The 17,053-nt window shown below is 39.7% G+C and overlaps 1 protein-coding gene across 1 annotated transcript in view; it reads right to left on the reverse strand.

Annotated features, from left to right (window-relative positions):
• Positions 1–17,053, reverse strand: part of LOC139469053 (ragulator complex protein LAMTOR3-B-like) — a 70,283-nt gene that overhangs the window by 13,593 nt on the left and 39,637 nt on the right. The window contains exon 4 of the mRNA XM_071251181.1: positions 15,962–16,095. Coding sequence (XP_071107282.1) covers positions 15,962–16,095 — 134 coding nt within the window. The remainder of the gene's footprint in view (positions 1–15,961; positions 16,096–17,053) is intronic.

Raw genomic sequence — 17,053 nt, forward strand, 5'->3', positions numbered from 1 at the left:
TCAATGTGACCATACGCCCTTATACTATCAAAAAAAGTGACAAATGCACTTACGAATTGCACAGCACTGGTCGCGAACTAGTCTAGATTTCTAGTATATCATCCTGGTACTCACAGGGAAAAAACAATAACAAAGCCAACAAGCAGTCCTGGGGAATTGCTTTAAATCAGTGCCCCTTTAATAACTTAGTCTCACATTGTTGCATTGTTATAAGAACTTTGTAAAAATAAAATTTTGAGCCAAACAACTATTTGTTCTAAAATTGCCCACAAAGGCAATTTAGTTTGGAATCCTAGATAAAACCCTGTTATGCCAATTCTAAAGTAGACATTGACACAGACATAGCTAGGATATTTTCATTTGATTCTAAAGCCAGATCTATTTCAAATGCTTCATTGGAATGATATCTCTAGTAGTCAGGTGAATCTGACACAAATAGATGTCACATCCTCTAATTGAGGAGGCAGCAGGCATCACATTGATTCAGGGAAAGGCTGTGATCGGTATTGATTCTTCTGAAAAGCATCCTTGTCATAATTATAATTTCTTTTCTTTTTCCTATCATGGAGAGACATAACCAATGCATAAGTACTTAATTACCAATTTTGCAAAAAACTGTTTGTTTTGTTTGTTTTTTAACGCCGCGCGAGCAATATTCCAGCTATATGACGGGGTCTGTATATAATCAAGTCTGGCACAGACAATTCAGTGATTGACATCATGAGCATCGATCCACACAATTGGGATCGATGACATAAATCAACAAAGTCAGCGAGCCAGACCACCTGGTCCCGTCAGTCGCCTCTTACGACAAGAATAGTCGCCTTTTGCAGCAAGCATTGGTTGCTGAAGACCTAATCCCACCATGAGTAAGCAGAAGTAAAAGGCATCAAATATGAAACTATTACAGTATAGAGTATACTATTACTAAATTATCATTCGCCTCTGTGGTAGAGCATTCAGAAGGTCCAGGGTACGATTCCCTACATCATACAAAAGACTTTAAAAGATGGTACTTGTTGTTACCCTGTCTGACACTCGACACCAAGGGCTAAATTAAGGACTGGTCGACTCGGAGTCAGTATGCTGTGTCTGAGTGGGGTATTCATGTAAAACTGTGGTATGGTATCTCAGTGGGCTAGCACTTTAAATCGGCATCAGTCAGGACTAGTACAAACAGCCACGCACACACACATGCACGCACATCGCTGTATAAGTGCAATAATCTTGGATGCGATGTTAAACCCCATTTCATCTCACCTCACCTCATTATTACGTAAAGGTGAACTAAACTTTTCTAAGGAACACTGTGATGGTGGAGATCATTTATAAATAGAAAAATAATGGAGCACTTCTCTTTTTTACATGTTTGTCTCATCTATAGTGACCTTTTTACTTGTGGCTGTGTCATAAAAATATCATCTTCGTCAGGTCACTCAGTGACTTAAAACATGTTATTTGAAAAGAAAAGACAAGTATCTTCTGTCTATATCCACAAATATGTGCTTACAATCAACATTGTTGATATGCTCTGAGGCTGTTAAGAAGTGTTCGCTATGTACTTCCATACCAACACAATGAAAAGTCTTCCCTTTACGAACCAAAACTTGACATGCATCCAGCATGCACTTTGTATGTATACTACTCACAAGAAGTTAAGGACCCCCTGATTCTTTCATATTACTATAGTTAATCTGTCATGGCAGGAAAGATAAACTAAAGTAATATGAAAGAATAGGGTGGTTCTTAACTTCTTTTTAGTAGTATATCAACAAGGACTGAACAATGACAATCTTCAGATATGAAGAATAATCTCAATGAAACTTACCACAGCGAAAACTAATGTTTTGACTAATAAAATCTTATTGAGAAAAAGGTATGTATTATTTTTAAGTTTACAATTCAACAAACTTGAGCTCATAGACACAATCATAAAATAAAATGATACTCGTAAAATGGTACGAGTTAAGGCATATTTTGACCAATTGCTCAATCTTTGAGGAAGATAAATCTACACAAATGTAATTCAAAGCAACTGTTAACCTTTTGAACAATGAGTAAACAAAAGCATGTATGCAATGTAGATAGTGAGTGAGTGAATATGGTTTTACGCCGCTTTTAGCAATATTCCAGCAATATCACGGCAGGGGACACCCATGTCGGGAATCGAACCCAGGTCTTCAGTGTGACGAGCGAACGCTTTAATCACTAGGCTACCCGACCGCCCCTGCAATGTACATAGCCTTTAGCAACTGCAAACCCCTCAGATTACAATTCCTGCCCCAAACAAACATATAAAACAGCCAATGCTTTTGACAGAATTAGTCTTTCGCTGTCATTTTTTCATTGAGAAATACAGACGCACACATGTACACATAAACTCAACGGCCCATCACGCCCCTATGATTAATAACCAGCCCTGAATGCCAAATAAAATTATAAAAAAACATGTTGAGCGACAGAAATTTTATTGATTTTTTATATCTTGGTTGGTCCAGAAAAAAACAACTTACAGCATGAAAGGATGTGTGGCCTAGGTATGCAGTGCACAACTTTCTACTCCTGGCTAGCCTTGAACATCAACCCAGCAAGTGATGGAAGGAATTCTATAAGGATGTTGGTGTTATTTTCCTTGCCAACAATCAGAGGGGGAAATAGATAGCTCTCATGTACATCAAGTACATTCTTCAGCCATTTGCAAAAGCACTCTAGAAAAATGTTTACCAAGACAGTGTGAAGCTAGATGGAGGGGAAAGGTGGCATGCAACAAAGGGAAATAACTCTCACTGACGTATGCTGCAACAACAATAGGATGGTTTGTCAGTCGCTGTCTGTCTCTTTGTTGATATTAAAAATTTGTTTTACCCTGTACAATTGTTTATATTTCCTAAAAATTCATAAGCTAAGGGTGTGTAGCCTTGTGGTTAAGGCATTCGCTTGTCAGGCTGAGTGAGTGAGTGAGTTGGGTTTTACGCCGCTTTTAACAGTATTCCAGTCATATCGCGGTGTGTCAGCTTAATGTGGGAGGAAAGCCCGAAGTGATGCAGGTATCAGACATTTACCACTTCGATGAAACCCACGAGCACGGGACAAACCTAGAAACATAATCGGGGCGAACCGGGATTCAAACCCACAATCATAGGTTTCTGGCGTGCCAAGGGACGCAACTCTGCACAGCGACGGCTGGGCCACCCGCGCCCCCCTTGTCAGACTGAAGGGTTTGATTCCCCAAATGGGAGACCCGTGAAGATCTCGGGGGTAGAATAGGTCTTCAGCAACCAATGCTTGTTGTAAAAGGTGACTATGCTTGTTGTAAAAGGCGACTAACAGGATTGGGTGGTCAGGCTCGCTGACTTGGTTGATGCATGTCATCGATCCCAATTACGTGGATCGATGCTTATGATATTAATCACTGGATTGTCTGGTCCAGCCTTATTATTTACAGACCGCCGTCATATAGATGGAATATTGCTGAGTGCGGCGTTAAACAACAACAAACCAATCCAAATGGGGAAAAAAGTGTGAAGCCATTTCTTGGTGTTACCCGTCATAATAGGAGCTACTCACTCATAAGCTACAACAGTGTGTAAGTGAGTTTGGAATAACACTGCTTTGAACAATATTTCAGTTATATCATAGCATGTCAGCTTGGTGTAGGAGAAAAACCGAAGTTATGTAGGTCATAGATTTGTTTGTTTGTGGTTTAACACAACACTCAGCAACATTCTAGCTGTATGACGGCAACCTGTAAATAATCAAGTCTGGATCAAACAATCCAGTGATTGACATCATGAGCATGGATCCACGTAATTGGGATACGATGATATGCATCAACTAATCCAGTCAGGCTGACCACCCGATCCCGTTAGTCGCCTCTTAAATAATTACGACAAGTATAGTCAGTCGCCTTTTACAGCAAGCATGCGTAGCTGAAGACCTATTCTAACCCGGATCTTCACGGTTCAGGTCATAGATATAACCTCTTTGGTGAAAAAAACAGGGTACGGATGTGGTGCTGACATTTAACCTGGAAACATACCCAGTGAGAATTTTTGATTCGAACCACATCTAATGCACAGCAAATTGCAGTCACTTAAACGATTGTGCACCATTGACCCCAAATAAGCTACAACTATCAACCAAAGAAAGAGAATTAATGGATGTCAACTTCTTTTATTATGATGAACAACACGTTTCGGAGTATATGCTTACTTCTTCATCAGGTGAAATGATCTTTTCATCATTTCACCAGATGAAGGAGTAGTCACATACTCCGAAACGTTGTGTTCATCATAATAAAGAAGTTGGCATTCATAAATCTCTTCCTTATGTGTATCATTTCTAACTGCCTTTCAAAGACTTAACTATCAACTTATTATTCAAGAACTTAATCTTGAATTTGAAGTCGAAAGCAAACAAAAACCTTTATTCATTTTGATGAATACAAACTTAGAAGTTATGACTTATTATAAATAGACAATCTTTGAAGACTCTGGCAGAATATGAGTACCGTATTCGACATAATAAGCGCCCAAGGCGCTCTCAATATTAGAAAAGGGGGGCCCATATTAGAATATTATTTTGGTGAAAAACAACAGAGTTGAAAAATCGTACATTTCGTGGTTTATGCTGACAGCCTGAAATGTTCATATACAACAGATATATTTTTCCAGAATTTAATTTCCCATAATTAAAGGTGCATATAACATACATATTTTACAAGAATAGATATGTCTTGTGTACATTGATCAATCGGAAGGGGTGCTAATTGGGATTGTTCGCTAGCCAATAAATTAGCAAATATTGCCACTGGCGCTTGTTAGAGCGGGGCACTTATTACGTCGACTACGATACCTCTTGTTTATTGTAGATGGGTAATGAGGATTGGGTGGCCATTGTTACATAAGGATCATTGCTCACTCTATTAACCCCTGGGCCTGTTGCAAACACAGTAAGTAAACAGGCTGAAATGTTTGTTTGTTTGCTGTTCATCATCACATTCCGCCATATTCCAGCTATATGACGGCCTTTGAGTCTGGACCAGTTAATCCAGTGATTGACACCATGAGCTCTGAGACAGAATAACATGTAACGAACCTAGTCACCAAGCTTGACCACCTAATCCAGTTAGGCTGCTGGGGACCTATGCTCTTACCAGGAATCTCCACGCTGAAATGACATCGCTGGAAAATTGTCTCTTTAACATGAAATAACATACACTAACTCAGGAACTTTATTTCCCAACTGATGTAATAAGCAGATTCTATACTCGTACAGAGAATTAAGCGATAAAATTGAGTATGAAATGAGAAAATAATGGTCATTCTTAAAACATCAACCAACACCATTTCGTTACAAAATGACCCCCACACCAAGACAGCCCATCGGTAAGCAGTGTCTAACCCACTGGCAGAGATCACTTCCCTATGTTCAGCATGGAACCCCTATCTCCAATAAGCTGATAAATCTGTTATGCCATAAATCACACCAAAATTATGAACCACAACGTTCTGGAGACTTAATCTGTAGGCCTATATCCCTGGCATTTCAGTAAATATTACTGTCAAGTTTCTGGGTGCCCGTTTCTAGTTCCTGTGGGCACACCTTGCCTTGCTGCTTTCATCTCACAGACTCTCTCCCTGTGGTGCCGGAGCTGGGAAGATAGGCCTTGCATCAGTGCTGGGGTCGTATATATCTGACACATTGCTTGTCTGCTGCATTATCTGGGATAGACAGGAGTTAACCAAACTCGTCCAGAATTTGTTTGCCACTAGTGTTTAAAATAATACTCAAAGATTTGGGAGAATTGACATGCTATGGGATAGATTTTGGATCAGTACAAGGTCACAAACTTCAAATGGAACAGAGAGTTTCCAGAGTCTCCAAGTCTATCCTCTTCAAGGGATTCACCACTGACAATGCAACGGTCCTGCGTGGTGGTCATGTGTATGTGTGTGTTTGGCTGTGTGTGTGTGTGTGTGTGTGTGTGTGTGTGTGTGTGTGTTTGGCTGTGTGTGTGTGTGTGTGTGTGTGTGTGTGTGTGTGTGTGTAGATTGGGGGGGGAGTGGGAAGGGGAGGAGTAGTGGTTGGTTGGTGGTGGAGGAGGTGGTGGTAGTTGTAGGCGGTAGTGGTGGTTGTTGGTAGTGGAAGGTTGTGGTTAGTGGTGGTGGGATGTAGCTGTTGTTGTTGATGTTGGTGGTGGTTGGTGGTTGTGGGAGCTAGTGGTTGCTGTTGGTGGTGGTTGTTTGTGGCAGGTATAGTGCTTATTGGTTGTGGGAGGTAGTGATTGTTTGTAGTGGGAGGTCGTGGTTGTTTGTAGTGGGAGGTCGTGGTTGTTGGTGGAGGTGGTGATGGTTGGAGGTTGTAGTAGGTAGTGGTTGTTGTTGTTGACGGTGGTGGTTGTTGTTGTTGTTGGTGCTGGTTGATGGTTGTGGGAGGTAGTGGTTGTTGTTGTTGATGGTTGTGGAGGGTAGTGGTGGTTGACGGTGGTGGTGGTTGCTGTTGTTGTTGGTAGTGCTGGTTGGGGTTTGTGGGAGGTAGTGGTTGTTGTTGTTGGTGGTTGTTGGTTCTGTGAGGTAGCGGTTCTTGTTGATTGTTATTTGTGGTTGTTGGTTGTGGGTGGTGGTGGTGGTTGTTGGTTGTGGGTGGTGGTGGTTGTTGGTTGTGGGTGCTAGCGGTTGTTGTTGTTGTTGGTGGTGGTGGTTGTTGGTAGTGACTGGCGAAGGGGATCTGGTATTTTCACATTTTTGTTGGAGATGGAAGGTTTCTTAATCACAACACATTTTCCCAAGACATCCAACATGTCCAGCAATCAGTTTTTATTCTGGAAAAAATGTTATTTGCAAAATTAATAAATAATTATCAAACGGTCAGTCAGTAAGTGATTCTATCAAGATACAGGCTGGGAAATATTTCTCGAAATAAAGAGAAGATGCAACCAATTGTCCAGATTTCAATCACATCTATGAATAAAGACCTGGCAAAGGCTGCATCAAGTCAGGTGAGCTTTCCATTCAGCCAATCAGCATCAAGGCTCCTAACTTCTTGGTGCCCAGTGAACAAAGCCTTCAGATTGATTTCTGTATCTTGTAATAAACTTTAACGAGCAGTTTTGATTTGTAATTAATAACAGCTGCACTTTCACACTTTTGTGGATATTCTACACACACTGTCGTCAACTTTTATATACCTGCCATTTTGCATGCATGCACAATACTCTCAAACAAGTTACTTTCATAGGCAAAATGATTCAAGGTTACAAATATTGGTGAAAAGTCCTAAACATTTCCTACCAATCAGGCTGAAGCACACACACCTCTTCTGTTTATTTTCTTGGTTTACAAATGGTGCATGAAAGATGTATATAGATCTATATATGTCTTTGGGTCACATAAAAATACTGACAGGTTATGGTGGCATATACTTTGTTCTACGGGATTCCAAAAACATTACTGACTGAACACAAAAGTAACTAATCTGGCAGACACAAGTATTATTTGCATATGTTAATAACTATGTACCCTGTGCCTCAACCTCATAAACTATGGTATCTAACACTGGCAAGTACTTGACTGTATATCTTGATACCTATGTACCCTGTGCCTCTACATGATAAACTATGGTATCTAACACTGGCAAGTACTTGACTGTATAACATGAAACCTATGTACCCTGTGCTTCTACATGATAAACTATGGTATCTAACACTGGCAAGTACTTGACTGTAAAACATGAAACCTAGGTACCTAGTGCTTCTACATGATAAACTATGGTATCTAACACTGGCAAATACTTGACTGTATAACATGAAACCTAGGTACCCTGTGCTTCTACATAATAAACTATGGTATCTAACACTGGCAAGTACTTGACTGTATAACATGAAACCTAGGTACCCTGAGCCTCTACATGATAACCTATGGTATCTAACACTGGCAAGTATTTGTCTGTATCTCTTGATATCTAGGTACCCTGTGCTTCTACATGATAAACTATGGTATCTAACACTGGCAAGTACTTGACTGTATCTCTTGATATCTAGGTACCCTGTGCTTCTACATGATAAACTATGGTATCTAACACTGGCAAGTACTTGACTGTATAACATGAAACCTAGGTACCCTGTGCCTCAACATGATAAACTATGGTATCTAACACTGGCAAGTACTTGACTGTATATCTTGATATCTAGGTACCTAGTGCTTCTACATGATAAACTATGGTATCTAACACTGGCAAGTACTTGACTGTATCTCTTGATATCTAGGTACCTAGTGCTTCTACATGATAAACTATGGTATCTAACACTGGCAAATACTTGACTGTATAACATGAAACCTAGGTACCCTGTGCTTCTACATAATAAACTATGGTATCTAACACTGGCAAGTACTTGACTGTATAACATGAAACCTAGGTACCCTGAGCCTCTACATGATAACCTATGGTATCTAACACTGGCAAGTATTTGTCTGTATCTCTTGATATCTAGGTACCCTGTGCTTCTACATGATAAACTATGGTATCTAACACTGGCAAGTATTTGTCTGTATCTCTTGATATCTAGGTACCCTGTGCTTCTACATGATAAACTATGGTATCTAACACTGGCAAGAATTTGTCTGTATCTCTTGATATCTAGGTACCCTGTGCTTCTACATGATAAACTATGGTATCTAACACTGGCAAGTACTTGACTGTATAACATGAAACCTAGGTACCCTGTGCTTCAACATGATAAACTATGGCATCTAACACTGGCAAGTACTTGACTGTATATCTTGATATCTAGGTACCCTGTGCTTCTACATGATAAACTATGGTATCTAACACTGGCAAGTACTTGACTGTATCTCTTGATATCTAGGTACCCTGTGCTTCTACATGATAAACTATGGTATCTAACACTGGCAAGTACTTGACTGTATAACATGAAACCTAGGTACCCTGTGCCTCAACATGATAAACTATGGTATCTAACACTGGCAAGTACTTGACTGTATATCTTGATATCTATGTACCCTGCGCTTCTACATGATAAACTATGGTATCTATCACTGGCAAGTATTTGTCTGTATAGCTTTCCTCTCTGTGAGTTCCCCTCCAAACTGATCCCAGAGGAACATGCTGTTTACATACGTCCTAGATCAGAACCTGGCACTGTGCTTTGATCCAGTAAACATTCACACTCCATGATTATGTAATTTGCTTCAATTTCACCATGAAACCAAAACATATCTGAATGATATATACAATTACTCAAACATTTTGGATTTGTTAGACATATACATTTGGAACCTATTATAACTTTGCACTTTCTCAATAAACATAATGTCTTCAGCACTACTGAGTTATGTTATCAATATTTTTGTAGATAAATCTTTTCTGGTCAATTTCATACCATCCAGGTCTAGCTAAGTTAAGGAGATACAAAATGCAAAGCGTTAGCAGCCCTCTCAGTAGCATCAAGCAGTGTTAAAAAAATATATATATCAACCCCATTTCAACTCCGAAAAAGCTATCAAGAAATCGACACATATTTAAAATCTCAATTCCCAGGAGCAAGCTGAAGATAAGTCCCCAGATCAGTCGCAGATACATTTCCTGAAAATATTATCAATCTTTAGTTTTTAAAAATTCCTCCATGATTTACAAGTATGCTTCAGAAATTAGTTGAGTTGAATTAAACTACACATGGAAATTATCTCCTAGTGCAACGACCCCCGGGTTGCTATCAAATACAGGTGGCGGCAGCTCCATGTGAGAAACTTAGTGCAGACCGAGGAATGGCAAACAAAACCAGGCCGATGACATGCAACACTGACTCCAGAAGTACACGGGCATATAGATACTGGCACCATTCCTGGGTACACCACAGTCAACACATACGATTATCAGATGTTCCCCATTAAGCATTAGATTGGTGTATGATGGTTTCTGCAGAGTGTGGCACATATAAATATGTGATCCCCTCAATTACAAATTACGCGTGTTAGGAGATCAAGGTCTTTCACGTACATCAGGGGGTGTCATGGGTTCAGCAAGTTATGTTCTAGACACAACACAAAGGCTCTAACAGACTGTAACAAGGGGAGATTTCGCAAGGCTTTTGACAGGCTGTAACAAGGGGAGATCACAGAAAGGTTCTGTCAGACTGTAACAAAAGGAGATAACAGAGGTTCTGCCAGACTGTAACAAATGGGATAACACAAAGGTTATGTTAGACTGTAACAAAGGGAGATAACACAGGTTCTGTCAAACTGTAACAATGATAGATAACACAGGTTCTGCAAGACTGTAACAAATGGGATAACACAAAGGTTCTGTCAGACTGTAACAAAGGGAGATAACACAGGTTATGTCAGACTGTAACAAAGAGAGATAACACAGTTTCTGTCAGACTGTAACAAAAGGAGATAACATAACGGTTCTGTAAGAGTGTAACAAAGGGAGATAACACAGTGTATCTGATAGACTGTAACAGAGGGAGATAAAAGGCTCTGCAAGAGTGTAACAAAGGGAGATAACACAAAGCTTCTGCCCGACTGTAACGGAGGGAGATCACACACGTTCTGCAAGAGTGTAACGAAGCGAGATAACACAGTGTATCTCATAGATTGCAACAAACAGACATAACACAGTGTATCTGATAGACTAACAAAGGGAGATAACACAATGTATCTGATAGACTCACAAAGGGAGATAACAGTGTATCTGACAGACGTTAACAAAGGGCGATAACACAGTGTATCTGATAGTCTGTAAAAAAGGGAGATAACACAGTGTATCTGCCAGACTGTAAAAAAGGGAGATAACATAGGTTCTGCCAAACTGTAACACAGGGAGATAACACAGGTTCTGCAAGAGTGTAACAAAGGGAGATGACAGTGTATCTGATAGTCAGTAAAAAAGGGAGATAACACGGTGTATCTGATAGTCTGTAAAAAAGGGAGATAACATAGGATCTGCCAAACTGTAACAAAGGGAGATAACACAGTGTATCTAATAGACTAACAAAGGGAGATAACAGTGTATCTGATAAACTGTAACAAAAGGATATAACACAGAGTATCTGATAGACTGTAACAAAAAGAGATAACAGTTCTGACTGACTGTAGCAAGGGAGATAACACAATGGTCTCTGCCAGACAGTAGTAAAGGGAGTTAACACAGTGTATCTGACAGACTGTAACAAGGGGAGATAACACAAGGGAAGTCCACAAATTGTACTTGCAGAGTCTACCAATAACACTGGCTTATCAACCAAATTCATTGTCAATTAAAACAAATGCACCAGTAAAAACAAATAAGTACACTGGTAAAGACAACATTGTAAGTGTCCTAATCAACCAATTGCCCTCAATGTAGTCTACAAATTACACTGACTAATTAATTAAATGCACAGTTAAAATGAACCAACTGTACTGACCTAGTCAAACAATAACAGCTTAAGTCAACCAATTGCTCTGGCTTTTTCAGGATAACTTCTATGCATAAGAATGTTATGCGTTTTAGATTACTGTTAGCTAAAGGTACACCAAGGTAAACCTGTTAAAGACACTTGGACTTTTTAATCAATGCTGCCAATATAACAGCAGAATTAAAAACCATTAGAAGTTGATGAACAGAATATATGTGTAACCTGTTAGACAAGTTATCCAAGAGGAGTAAATCATATTTTTAGGCATGTTTCTTTTGACGGTTTTAGTGCTCTAGCATGCACAGTGTAGAATGCATATATCAAACAAAAATCACAAGGCTATCCAGTGGAAATAAAATGCACCAAGATGCTATGATCGGGAAAAGTTGTCTACCTGACCTATCATATCTGCTGAATTTGAAACACCTCAGGTTTGTTGACATCTTAACAAGAAGTTCATAAAATTTACTTAAGATAGAAAAGAGACACAAAACGGTTTTTTTATGAAGAAAACAAAAACAGACCAAAACTGTTTAGAGGATGCCAAATACAAAACAGCGACAGCAACATATTCAACTCCTGGATTATAACATCATCCAGCTAGGAGGGTGTCAGGGCAAGTGTATTTCAACGTATTGTTTTGTCCCCTTAATGCTGAGTGCCAGGCAGGGTAACAACAGATACCATCTTAAACGTCTTTTGGTTTGATGTAACCAGGGTTCGAAAGGCAAACTTCCTCTCTTCGAGTAGACGCTCTATCTACAATACCATGGAGATGGTCTGCTTCAACAGGAAAACACTCACCCTCATACTACCCATCTGTCTCAAGCCCTTCTGAAGCTGAAGAATATTTAGTCATTGCCTTTGTCAGACAGGTCACCAGACCTCTCACATCGGACATTGTTGGGATATTCTTGGACGCCATCTCCATTTACTCCATCTCCATCGCCATTATTATTTACATATTAAAATAAAAAAATGCAATCAGGCTGGTTAGGTTCATCATCAGCTCAGGGCCCTTGCAGCCCAGATAGAGATTGCGACTTCTCCCCAGGAAACACTGCCTAGTCAAACCCACCCAGAACTTTTCGGAGAATGTGAAGACTCACCAACAGCCTTCTGCATTAGCCAGATTGTCAGAAGGGCTGTGTTCCTGTCAGCAAACACAGGTACTCTCCCAATGTCAGTCAACAGATTGGGACCTAAGGCACTGAGAACAATGAGGAGTCAGACAACTTGGTACTTGGGATGCAAGCGAGACATTTCATAAGTAAAGTCTGCATATTTGCCATGTTTTTCTTGAATCTTGTCAATTACAAAAGGGAGAATTCAATGATACAAATGATTTCATTGGATTTAGCAAAAAAGGACAAGGTTAGGTTCCTTGTATTATTGTTGTTGTTGTATTATAATTGTTGTCATCGTTGTCGTTGTTGACTTGCATCATGCACAAGCCTGACTAGCACCCTGGTTTAGGTATATTACACCTTTTTATAATCACATGGCCCATTTGTATGCATCGCCAAACTTTGAATGGATAGTATGGCGACTGACGAGACAGCAAAACTGGAATAAACATATTTGTACTGACTGCTCATCCTACAAATAAAATTTACTCTCAAAATAAAGGTTCCGGTGTTTTCCAGTCCAGCTTCCATGGTGGGCATGCTTGAATGTAATCAAATTGGGGACATGGAGAAATCATTTGAATTTATTACTGCAAAGTGACACGTGTTTGTTAGATATAAACAACTATGTACAGGGAGGTGGAAAATACATCAAAGAATAGTTTCCAGTGCATGAGCAAAGACAATTTAGCATCAAACAAAACCTTGCCTGCAACAGAGTCAAATGGCGCTAGCATGTCATGGTGCACATCTCCAAGGGATTGTGTTGCCAAGGTGCTACTAAGTTTAAAATTTCAGGAAGTCAAGAATGCTCTGATTATGAGATTATAGCCCACATTTGCTCTGATTAGCATTCTTTGTCTGTCAGTGCCAAAACAAATGGTCTACCTTACCCTCCAATATGTCTGATCTTAATGGTGAGTGATGTATATCTCCTCTTCCTCCAAGATGCAAGATATCAATGGTGAATGTTCAATATATCATCTTTTTCAAAGGGGATCACGGGTGGCCCAGTCGTCTAAGGCGCTGCAATTCGCTGTGCAGAGTTGCGTCCCTTGGGCACGCCAGAAACCTATGGTTGTGGGTTCGAATCCCGGTTCTCCCCGATTATGTTTCTAGGTTTGTCAGCACCATACCCGTGCTCGTGGGTTTCACCGAAGTGGTAAACGTCTGAAACCTGCATCACTTCGGGCTTTCCTCCCACATTAAGCTGACACGCCGCCATATAACTGGAATAATGTTAAAAGCGGCGTTAAACCCAACTCACTCACTCACTCTTTTTTCAAAGATCCATGATATCAATGTTGAATGTCCAATATATCATCTCTGCCAAGAAGCATGACATCAATGAAAAAATACTCAATATCACCTATTTCTTCAAGAAGCATGATGTCAATGTTGAATGTTCAATATTTTATTACTGCCAATAAGTATGATATCAATAATGAATGTTCCATATCATCTCTTTCTTCAAGAAGCATGATATCAATGGTGAATATATACCAAAGGTGAATGTTAAAAATCTATTCTCTGCCAAGAAGCATGATATCAATGTTGAATGTTCAATATCTCCTCTTCTACAAGAAGTATGATATCATTGGTGAATGTTCAATATCTCATCTCAGCCAAGAAGCATGATATCAATGGTGAATGTTCAATGTATCCTCCCTTTGAGAAGCATAATATCAATTCAGAATGTTCAATATCTCTTCTATCTTCAAGAAGCATGATATCAATGGTGAATGTTCAATATCTCATCTCTGCCAAGAAGCATAATATCAATGGTGAATGTTCAATATCTAATTTCTGCCAAGAAGCATGATATAAATGGTGAATGTTCAATATCTCATCTCTGCCAAGAAGCATAATATCAATGGTGAATGTTCAATATCTCATCTCTGCCAAGAAGCATGATGTCAATGGTGAATGTTCAATATCTCCTTCCTTTGAGAAGCATAATATCAATTCAGAATGTTTAATATTTCCTCTTTCTTCAAGAAGCTTTATATCAGTAGTAAATGTCAATATCTTCTTAAAGAAGCATTATGTCAATTCAGAATGTTCAATAGTGCATCTCTGCCAAGAAGCATGATATCAATGGTGAATGTTCAATATCTCATCTCTGCTTAGAAGCTTGATATCAATGGTGAAAGTTCAATATCTTACCTCTGCTAAGAAGCTTGATATCAATGGTGAATGTTCAATATCTTATCGTTGCTAAGAAGCTTGATATCAATGGTGAATGTTCAATATCTCATCTCTGCTAAGAAGCTTGATATCAATGGTGAAAGTTCAATATCTTATCTCTGCTAAGAAGCTTGATATCATTGGTGAATGTTTAATATCTCTACTTCCACACAGCATATGTTCAAAGTCTGTAGACATGCAATCATCCAAGAAGTCTAATATCAGTATCTATGCCCCCTTCTTCAAACAAACGTGTATATCTATCGACAATGAAGTCTCCCCCATCCCCTCTCCTCCCTCCATCCATCAAGGTGTATGATATCTATTTCCCCATGTTTGTATAGAGGAAGCTGACAGTAGTGATGATGGCAGCCCCATCAACAGGTTCCCTCACATCATCACGCTTCGGTTTTGTTCTCTGGCTAAACACTTGCCGTTCCAACCATCATACTCACAAAGAAAGGTCAAGTCATAAATATTGGTCATTTATATCCCACCTGCCTTAGGTCGCCTTTCATTGTAAACTCCACACTGCTCCCTACATAGTGAAGCAGGGCATGCAGGATTACATTCACCCAAATAAATACATGACATTTTCAATGCAGGGAGAACGATAATATTGTAAAGCCCGGGTCCCAGTAGTGGGCACTTGTTGAAAGTGTTTGGGGAGCTTGTTAGGCACAGATCTCCCAACACAGGTTGTTCTATTATAGGAATTGAATGGGACACATGATATAATCTAGGTGCATAATGAGATGAGATTTCCTTGAAGCAACAAACACTTTGTCTGGGCATATGCTTGTGCAGGCACACTGCGCCTTCCACTCGTGTTTCATATCATGAAACTAGTCGTACACTGACGGTATACTAATCTGCAAAAATCATCAGCAGTTTATAATGATCCAAAACAAGATTTATTTTTCTATCAGACAATATATTTATTTTTCCAAAGAAACGGATCAATAGTATTCTGTGACAAAGTACACCTGCACTCATCTGGTAGTGTTCCTACATGGATACAACCGATGTATTCTGTGACAAAGTACACCTGGGCCCACTTGCACAAAGCGATCTTAGCGCTAAGATGATCTTAACTCCCATACTTTAACATAGGCTTACAATAGTCGTAGCGCTAAGATCGCTTTGTGCAAGTGGGCCCTGCACTCATCTGGTAGTGTTCCTACATGGATACAACCAATGTATTCAGTGACAGTACATCTGCACTCACCTGGTAGTGTTCGTACATGGATACGACCGATGTATTCTGTGACAGTCCTATTTTGCCAGCTTGCTCTGTCATCAGTCCGAACGCACACAGGAAGTTTGGTCTCATGGCTAACTCAGGAGCCTGCTCTGTTGCCACTGGGAGAAGAAAACAGAACATCTTTTTGAACAAGATCCTACCTCAACCACCTCAGTCACAGTCCACTTGACACTAGTTCAGGGAGTACCAGTCAAGCTCATATCTGACAACAGGTTTAGTTAGTCACATCTAACAACTGGTTTAGTTGGTCACATCTGACAACTGGTTTAGTTAGTCACAGGTAGCTGGTTTAGTTGGTCACATCTGACAACAGGTTAAGTTGGTCGCATCTGACAATGGGTTTAGTTGGTCACATCTGACAACTGGCTCAGTTGGTCACATCTGACAACTGGTTAGGTTGGTCATATCTGACAACAGGTTTAGTTAGTCACAGATAGCTTGTTTAGTGAGCCATATCTGACAACTGGTTCAGTTTGTCACATCTGACAACTGCTTTAGTGAGTCACACCTGACAACTGGTTTAGTTAGTCATATCTGTCAACAGCTTTGGTTAGTCACAGATAGCTGGTTTAGAGAGTCATATCTGACAACTGGTTTAGTTTGTCACATCTGACAACAGGTTTAGTTGGTCACATCTGACAACTGGTTTAGTTTGTCACATCTGACAACTGGAATAGTCTCATTCATCAGAAGATTTTTCTTCTTCTTGTGAGATGTGTAATGCCACACTCAGCAATAATCCAGCTATAAGACATTATGCTGTAAACAAACTAGTGATGGATAATATGAGGAATATATCCTATGCAAGTGGAATACGATGATATGCAATCAACCAAGTCACATTGAGTCTTACCAGTCAAAACTGGATCTTCCATGACACAGGAATAATAAATGAAAGTGATCTCTTTTCATAGGGCAATAACCCAAACCATTTGGTCACCTCTTACGACAAGCATGGGCTGCTAGGAACCTTTTTCAACACAGAAGCCACAAAGGTTACTTCTCTTGCCATATCAATATTAATGTTGCAGAAGCCCCATCTTCTTACCACCAAAA

Source organism: Haliotis cracherodii, unplaced genomic scaffold, assembly GCF_022045235.1.
Source record: "Haliotis cracherodii isolate W230 unplaced genomic scaffold, xgHalCrac1.p SCAF_2, whole genome shotgun sequence".
Classification (NCBI taxonomy): domain Eukaryota; kingdom Metazoa; phylum Mollusca; class Gastropoda; order Lepetellida; family Haliotidae; genus Haliotis; species Haliotis cracherodii.